Source organism: Nicotiana tabacum, chromosome 6 (assembly GCF_000715075.1).
Source record: "Nicotiana tabacum cultivar K326 chromosome 6, ASM71507v2, whole genome shotgun sequence".
Lineage (NCBI taxonomy): Eukaryota > Viridiplantae > Streptophyta > Magnoliopsida > Solanales > Solanaceae > Nicotiana > Nicotiana tabacum.
The window spans coordinates 50,053,127-50,062,643 of NC_134085.1; the positions used below are offsets into that span (position 1 = coordinate 50,053,127).

The 9,517-nt window shown below is 36.6% G+C and overlaps 1 protein-coding gene across 1 annotated transcript; it reads left to right on the top strand.

Annotated features, from left to right (window-relative positions):
- Nucleotides 1–988: 988 nt before the first annotated feature.
- Nucleotides 989–6,613, top strand: LOC107803085 (2-hydroxyisoflavanone dehydratase-like). Its single transcript, XM_016626698.2, has 3 exons — nucleotides 989–2,194; nucleotides 3,451–3,517; nucleotides 5,846–6,613. Exon 1 carries the CDS (start codon nucleotides 1,425–1,427, stop codon nucleotides 2,184–2,186), a length of 762 nt encoding a protein of 253 aa, XP_016482184.2. The 5' UTR covers nucleotides 989–1,424; the 3' UTR covers nucleotides 2,187–2,194; nucleotides 3,451–3,517; nucleotides 5,846–6,613.
- The last annotated feature ends 2,904 nt before the right edge of the window (nucleotides 6,614–9,517 follow it).

Below are 9,517 nucleotides of genomic sequence, written 5' to 3' on the forward strand. Positions count from 1 at the left end.
GCAGATGAAGACAGCGTTTAGTCTCGGAAGGCAGAATGGTAGCCTTATGCAATGCAAATGCAGATGGAGACAGCGTTTAGTCTCATAAGGCAGAATGGTAGCCTTATGCAATGCAAATATAGATGGAGACAGCGTTTAGTCTCGGAAGACAGATTGGTAGCCTTATACAATGTGAATGCAGATAGAGACAACGTTTAATCTCGGAAGGTAGAATGGTAAACTTATGCAAGAACTAAAATAGCAAATGACAGCAGAGTTTTCTTAGCTAATAGCAGATGGCGGCATTGTGATTACTGGGAGCATTGTGACTGCGGAGCATTACTTGTACGTGCTGATAGTAAATGTTGGCAAGTGCAATGATTCGGAGAGTCGTATTCACAAACGATATTTGTCCCATGGGTGTGTAGTGTGTTTAAAGATTTTGCAATCATGCATCCAAAGAAAAATTGTGAGTTTTGTAAGGGGGAGGTTAGTTCGTGTCCTCGCTGGCTTTGCTTGACCTGCTCGGCTTTGATCTAGCGATACTGTATGTATCATTGGGGTAGCGTTGCTAAACAAAGCATGCAATAATTTTGTAAAAGTATGACATAAGTGTATAATTAAAATAGCTTTTAAATGAACCGACGACTGTGGCGTGGTTCGGGACATTACAACCTCTCTTGCTACGGAATTTTGAGGGTCCTCCTCAAATTTCTGCCCCAATTTGATGGGTTGACATTTCTGACTATTGCTTGCGCGACGATCGGCTGAAATTACTTCGGAATTTTGAGGGTCCTCCTCAAATTTCTACCCCAGTTTCCAATTGCGGGGGGAGATGGAATTTTTATTGAATTGTGACCGAACCCATAGGGCTGCCTACGTATCCCCTCCTAAACGGGAATCAAGTCAGGCGTAGTTCAATTACATCATATAAGGGAAGCATAAAGATTACACATAGTAACGCTTGACTGCATCCGAATTGATCGGCTTTGGCCAGATTTCGCCGTCCATTTCTGCAAGTATGAGGGCTCCTCCTGTCAGAACCCGGTGAACCATGTATGGACCCTGCCAATTGGGAGAGAACTTCCCTTTGGCTTCCTCTTGATCCGGAAAAATTTTCTTTAACACCAGCTGCCCCGGTGTGAACTGTCTTGACTTGACTTTCCTGTTGAAGGCTCTAGACATTCTGTTCTGATAGAGTTGACCATGACAATCTGCATTAATTCTCTTTCCGTTTATAAGGGCTAATTGCTCATAATGATTTTTTACCCACTTTGCGTCGTCGAGTTTAGCTTCTTGTATGATCCTTAGGGAAGGAATTTCTACCTCAGCGGGAATGACAGCCTATGTTCCATAAACCATCATATATGGGGTTACCCCGATTGATGTGGGACTATGGTGCGATACCCTAATAGAGCAAATGATAACTTTTCGTGCCACTGTTTATGCTTCCCTATCATTTTCCTCGGTATCTTCTTGATATTCTTGATGACGGCCTCTACAGCTCCATTCATTTGAGGCATGTAGGCTGTGGAATTCTTGTGTCTGATCTTGAAAGATTCACACATAGCTTTCATCAAGTCGTTGTTGAGGTTGGAGCCATTATCAATAATGTGCTGGCCATATCTGTGGAGTATAGATTAGCCCCAGAACACACAATCCCTGCGTGCTACGATGATGCCTGGGCTGTGATGAAATGGGTTGCTCAAGGAACTGATCCATGGCTAAAAACCCATGCTGATTTTTCTCGGGTTTTCTTGGCGGGTGATAGTGCCGGAGCTAATATTGCTCATAACATGATGATGCGCGCAAGTGTAGATGAAGATAAACACACGATTGGCTTGAGACTTGTTGGGATGACATTAATTCACCCCTTTTTCGGAAATGATGAGCCTAATAAGATTTGGACATATATTTGTCCGGAAAATCCCAGAAGTGATGATCCTAGATTTAATCCGACGGTTCACCCAAGTTTGCTATCCAGGCTTGTTTGTCCTAAAGTTCTGATTTGTACTGCAGGAAGTGATTTTTACAAAGATAGAGGCTGGACTTACTATGAGGCGCTGAAGGGAAGTGGATGGGGAGGTGAAGTGGAAATTAGGGAGACAGAAGTGGAGGACCATGTCTTCGATTTGGTTGATACAAATTTTGAGAACGCCAGATGTTTGATGAAATGGTTGGCTGATTTTTTCCATCAGACAGGCTGAGCTACATTGTAAGAGATGCTACTGTATTATCTTTGAAGTATTCTGATAAATTTCTTTATTAGTACTATCTTGGTTTGCCGTCTTAATAAGTCAGTCATAAGTTGAGTTTGTTTTATGACGATGAGCAATGTAATGACGCAAGGCAATGATTTTCTCCTTTGGAATTTAACTTGATGAACCAAAATAGTTCATGTATGGAGATTTGTTATGCTGTGAGCCAATTCTAATCCAATTTAATGAGCTTTTCCAGTGAAACTAATTAGTGCTATGGTACTTTCTGTTTTTTGAGCTTTGTTTCGTTTGTTATACAGGGTAATAAAACTTTTTCCGTTTCTAAAATAGATTAGATTACCAAACTTTTCTGGGCTGGCAGTTGATCTCTATCTCATCCTAGGATTTTGCTATGCTTGTATTTTCCTTTGGCCCCTTTTCTATTTCGTTTAACTCTAGATAACTTCTGTTAATTGATCATAAATAAATTTAAATAAACTGAAAATGAGCAATATCATAATTGCCATTAAGGAGCAACTTCATTTTATATGCAGTTGAATACTTCTTCAGACAAAGCAACTAACATGTTAGTTGCCCAATTTTCTCTTATTTGTCCGTGAATTTATTAGTAATTCCAAAAGATTGGCTCTTTTCCGGATATGATCCTTCTTAGCAACGTTATTATATACTAATGTTCCTGTGTTGTATAAAGTTCCTGCAAAATGCATAGTGAGACTTGAGACTATGGACAGCCTAAAACGTACCAAAATTTGCGCAAAATCGATTGTATTGTCGCAGAAGCAGTGTCACATCTGCGACAAAGTGACCGTAGATGCGAAGAATGACTGGCATACCTTATATACTTCGAGTTTTCACACATTTTTCTTTAGTTTTGAGTTTTGGAGCTCAGGAAGAGGTGATCTTGGAAAAGATTTACCCAATAATTTGAGGGTAAATAATTTCTACATGGATTTGATTATACATCTTGATTCCCATGGATTAAAACATGGAATTTCGAAGAGAATTTTGAGGTTTTTGTATGCAACCTAAGAAGGTGTAATTTGGGGATTTGATTACCGATTTGGACTTAATTTTGGAATCGAATAACCTATTTGGGCTCGTGGGGTATGGGTAGTCGGGATCTACCCCTAGACTCCGGTTTTTCCATGTGGGCCAATGTTGACTTTTGAGGATTTGATTAAAGATGGAAGCTTTTTTGTTTGGAGTTGATTTCTATAGTTTTAATTGACTTTATTGAGTAATATTTTGCTAGATTCAAGTCGTTTGGAGATGGATTTAAAAGGAAAGGCGGTTGTGGATTGAAGCTAGCCCAAGAAGAGGTAAGTCTCTTGTCTATCCTTGTAAAAGAAAATTCCTCCAATAGGTGATCTATTTTCTACTTATTGCTTGATTTAGGCGCCACGTATATGCGAAGTGGCAAGTATTTATGCGTAGCTAGGTTACAACCATATTCGGTAGGGTTTGACTTGTGATATGCCTTGTTTGTATTATGTGCAATTATCATCCATTTTTCATCAACTCTAAGACTACATGATGTCTCATAATTATGACTTAGAAGCGTGCTTAACGCTATAACTCGTTGAATCGGGCAAAAGGATTATTTACCATGTTGACCTTTCTTATTGAGCCGTAGTCATATCCTTTTCTTATTGCCTTATGATTTGGTGGTTACATAGGTTAATTTACTCATGATAAATATTATAATTTGACTTTGAATGTTGAAATAGCTTATTGAATTGCTGTGATAAATTAAATAACATAATTAGCTATAGCCATCTTTTAGCCATATGAGCTTACATTCGTATCATTATTGTTATGTTTGGTGTTTCCTTATTATATAATTTCAAAGAGAAAATGCATAAAGTACCCATTAAACTTGTTCGGAAAAATCATTTACACACCTAAACTTTACGAGCGACCTTTTACCTCACTATTCTAAACTTAAGTGAATTTAATACCTCATTCAAAATACTGAATCAGTCTTGTGGTGGGTTGTGTGAACATGCGCTATACATGTATCAAATGTTACACTATTATATATATATATACTATTATATATATATATATATATATATATATATATATATATATATATATATATATATATATATATATATATATATATATGCTTCTTCTTTCCTTTTCTATATTTTTTTCATTTCATCTTCTTCACCTTTCTTCTTCATTATTTTTGCCGTTGCCACTGTGGAAGTCATTCACAGTCATAACCTCCCTTAAATAACTCTATCTCTATTCTTCTTTTTTCATTGTAGATAAATTTATTTGCGGCTTTGACATTACACGAATTTAAGGAGAAAAAGCGTCGGAAAGCTTGGGATAGAGAGAAATTTTGGGTTGGCCGGAAAGTTTGGTATCGTTGGTACCTATTTTTTGATGAGTTGGGTTTGTGCTCCTAGTTTCCTTCGTATGGGTTTCCTTAGTAGAATTTTTGTCACTTTATTCCTCCTAGTTTTGTATTGGAAGAGTGAATAAAACCTGAGATGCAGAGCCACTAGTTAAGGACCTATAAATTTTTTTCGGCCGGAGAATTTTCCGGTGACACCTTGTCTTCTTTTAAACACTATTTCTGGTTCTAAAGAGGTATTTTTCAGCAAATACATGAAAAATCGGATGGAGAAAATCTCAATTGAAGAATGATGTAGATAAGAATAAGGTCACCGGAAATGGATATTTTAGCCAAAGTAGCACCCAGTTCACTGCTTCTGTTAAATGAAGAAAGAGAAAAAAACGAAAAAGAAAAGAAAAATGAATAAGAAAAGAGAAAAAAGTAGTATTAAGTTAATTAGTTATAATATCCAATAGGAAAGTGACACCTGGACCATTAAATTAGTTTTAAGTTATTTTTTTTTGCCTTCACGCGCATAACTACACGTTTTACGCCATGTCATCACTCAAGAGGGTATTAAATTCACTTAAGTTTAGAATAGGGGGGTAAAAGGTCGCCCGTAAAGTTTAGGTGTAAATAATTTTTCCGGACAAGTTAATAGGTACTTTATGCATTTTCTCTATTTCAAACACATATGCATGAGTTGGAGAATTGAATATTGTGAAAAGTTGAGGATTTTGGTACTACGGACACCATGAGCGGATAATGATTATTTGTTATTGATCATTGATTGTTAGATGATGCTTAGGTATTGATCCATCACTCCGGAGTCAGGTGATTACCCATAGTACTTTGGACCCTGTGAGCGTAGGCACTAAGATTTGGTGCTTGGTTTGGACAGGTAGCCTGTGTCAGGCACATGGATTTGTGCTTTGAGATATTGAGAATGGGTCTTGAGCATGCATTTATATATATATTGGACTCATGTAGTAGCTTTTATAATGTTGTTGGTTGATATACATCATGTCTTAGGGAATTAAAATAGTTGATATCTAATTTGAATTCTTATTCTGCAAAGCATGCCTAAATTTTACATATATGGTATTTCTGGATTTCGTACCTATTTGATAATATCACATTTTGTACCCAATATATTTTTCACCTGATTATTTGACTGATGGTAAATGTTGATGTCGACCCCTCGCCACTATTTAATTGAGGCTAGATTTGATACTTGATGAGTACCGTGGTTTTGTACTCATACTACACTTATGCATATTTTGTGCAACATCTGATGCAGGTATTGGAGGTACCCATTAGGACGAGTAGGAATATTAGTTGGAGACTTTGTGGTGAGCTATTTTACTTGATCTGATCCGTAGCACATGCAGTCCCCTTTCCTACTTATCTATCTCTGTCTATATATTTTCTTCCGGACATAGGTTTTCACATATCCCACCCCAATTTAAAAGCATGCATTGTCTCGAACGCATGTAATCGAAAGATAGAGGTAAGGGACTCCCTGTGATGCATCAATGCTATTGATGTTGCAGAGAGCTAAGTGGTCTTTTTTTATCGCCACTACGAATATTTGAATTGGCTCCCCAAACTAGCTTCAAGTTTGCAACTATGCTCATAGGGTTGTGGTGCCAATTTGAAGTGGCAAAGCATAAATTGTCTCATTTTGCATTTCTTGGAATTTAAGTGAGGAATGTGATTTTCTCGTTTTGGCACAGAAAACTCTAGAAATGTAAGCATCTTGTGCCACTTCCATTAACTCTCTTTTTGGCATGGCTAGCCTTACTTCCGTATCACTTCCCGAGCACAATGTCGTTAAGTGATTGAAATGAGTCCAAATAGCACAAATTTCACTTTTCCTTGATTTGTCACATTCTCTTTACATCAGGGGCTAAAGTCAAACTCCAAAATATCGTCAAATATTTTCCAATGATGCTAGAGTTTTCTTGATGGCTGTTTTCAACGTGGCATTCAAATTTTTGTCACGTACTTGGCATTCAAATTTTTGTTTCTCGACTTGAATTTTAGTTTCGTCCACAATGGTAACTTCTTGATGGCTGTTTTCAACCTCAAGTTGGTGAGCGCTAAGTACGTGAACTAATTGATCCAATTGAATGTCCACGTTAAGGGTGTATTGTGGGTCGGGCCCAGCCCGGGACCGGCCTGGGACCGCTAGCAAACGGACCAAACAGGCTGGTCCCTAACGGTCCTAAAAGCCCACTGTGGGTCGGCCCTCACCAAATAGACCACGAGCCTGGGACCGGCAGGCGGGCCTGGGCAGGTTCAACCGGGCCAAACGGCTATTTTTCAAAAAAAAAAAAAAATTAAAATAAAGGCCAACGGTCTGAAATTTAAAAACTAGCCATTGGCCTGCAATTTTAGCCGATTGGCTTTTTAAAAAATAGTCATTTGGCCCCCAAACTTTGTTTTAACCCCAAACTTTTTATAATTACACTTTTTCCTTATTCTCAACTATAAATACCCCCTCATTCTTTCATTTTTACTCACAAATTCATCAATCTCTCTCTAATTTTCTTCTATAATTGCTCACTTTATTATTGCAATTTTGTGAAAAATTGTTTAGTTGGTGAATTGAAGTATTCAAGTCTTCAAGTCTTCAACGATATTCAATTTTCAAGAAGTTGTTCGTCAATTCGGTAAACTCGTTCCAACTCTTAAGTTTTAATATTATATTTTTGTTTGTTTTAGTTTGTGTAATTATAATTAATATGGACTTTTCTTTGAAAAAATATTTGGTAGTAAGGGTAAGGGAAAATCTAAAATTGGTGAATCTAGTCGCTAAGCTACTACTCTTCCCCCGGCTCCCCGACCCAGACTTATTACCCGTCCTCCTCCACCTGTTATTATTGATAGTGATAACCCTTGTTTTCAATTTTTCGATAGTCAATTTTGCCATGATGTTGCACCAGGTCAACAATTAAATGATGAAGTTATGAATGCTCTTTATCCTAATCAAACTATCTTTGAAAATTATGAGAAAAATGATGATTTAGATGAAACACAACCGTATTTAGATGATATACCTACTTGTCCTGTTAATAACCCAACTAATAATAATCCAAATGATGCCCCGCCTGACCCTCCTGTAGTAACCCCTGCTTTTAATAGGCAACCTTCTAAATGGACAGAAACATCTCTTGTTTGGCACTTTTTTACTCAACTAAGAGAACAAATAAGTTTAAGTGCAAAACTTGTTTGTATTTGATAGCTCATAAATATACTGGAGACCGTAGCGGTACAGGTACTTTGACTAGACACATAAAGAAACACCCTAGAGATAAATCTAGATATTTACAAATGAAAGTTGAGCAAGAGGGTAGAAGTTTAGATGCTGAGGTTAACCCTAGTACAGGGTCAAATCTAGTTCAACCGAAAATTAACACTGTTACCGGTGGCATTTTATATTATGATCCAAATAAAGATCGTGAAGAATTGGCAAAAATGGTTACTGTTATGTGCTTACCCTATAGTTTCCCTTCTAACCCTCACTTTGTGCATTATATTAGAAGAGTTTTTAATCATACTTATAAAGGATGGCATCGCGCAACCGTAAAGAGCGATATTTATAATTATAAATATGAATATGAACAATATTTGTGCTATTTATTTACTCATATAGATTGTTGCATTGCTTTTACTACTGATATTGGTAGAAGTGGTAATGACTGTGATTATCTAACTGTTACAAATCATTGGATAGATGAGGACTGGATAATGCAAAAGCGCATTATTGCTTATAGAATAATTAATTCACGCCACATAGGTAAGTTTATTGCTAACACAATTGCAGATATTTGTAGATATTTTTGCATTAGAGATAAAATAATATCGGTTTCAATGGATAATGCTTCTAGTAACACTAATGCTATAGGCTTGCTTATAACTACACTAAATCCCGCATTTAGTAATATTTTTCATGTTAGATGTATTTTTCATATTTACCATTTAATCGTCGGCGATGGTATGAAAATTTTAAATGTGAAAATTGAAAAGGTTAAAATGGCTCTTAATTGACTTTTTTTATTCAAACCGTAGAAGTAGACTTAGAGAATATTTTAAAAAATGTGATGAATTTGGCCTTAGAGAAAGAAAGGTTCCTAAACCTTGTCCGACTAGATGGAATTACATGTATGAAAGTTTAGTTGTTGCATATGAATATAGAAACTCAATAAGCGCAATGTATAATGCTCGTGTAGGTGATGGTGATGATGATGATGATGATGAGCACCTTACAAATCAAGATTGGACTAATGTTAAAATGCTTGTAGACTTTTTAGAACAATTTCATGTTGCTACAAATGAATTATCTGGGCAATATTATCCTACTATTTCTAACTGTTTAGTTTATATTGCAGCACTTGCAGATTTGTTTACTCAATTTTCAGAGGGTGGGGTAATTTATCAACTTGCTATTAATTCTATGAAAAATAAGTTTAAAAAATATTTTTTCTCTATCCCCCCTATTTTGGTGTTGCTGTCATGTTAAATCCTACAATGAAATTAGGAAGTCCTCACTTTTGGTATACAAAAATTTATAACGCTTTATCACTTTCAGATGAGGAATTTGCTACACTTGGAGATGCAAAAGCCTCAATTAAAATAAATGCTAAAACAATTTATAATGCTTATCAACTTGTCTTAGATCATGCTATACCAAATGTTCCAACTCCTACTTCGTCTAGTTCGCAATCATCTAAAAGAACTGTGGGCCTAAAAGCCCTTATTGCTTGGACGGACTTCATGGGTTCTCAAGGTGATAATATTGGTGATAGCTCACAACTAAATGAGTTTCAAGTTTATTTTTCGCAGGGACTTGAATCAGAGAAAATCCCGACGGCTCCTTTGATGTTTTGGAATGGTGGAAGGACAAACAAAAATACTATCCGGTTCTTTCAAGGATGGCCGAGATATTTTAAGTGTTCAAGCTTCAACA

Excerpts from the sequence above, each read along its gene's own strand:
- LOC107803085 (XM_016626698.2), top strand. The coding sequence starts at position 1,425 with ATGCTTCCCTATCATTTTCCTCGGTATCTTCTTGATATTCTTGATGAC.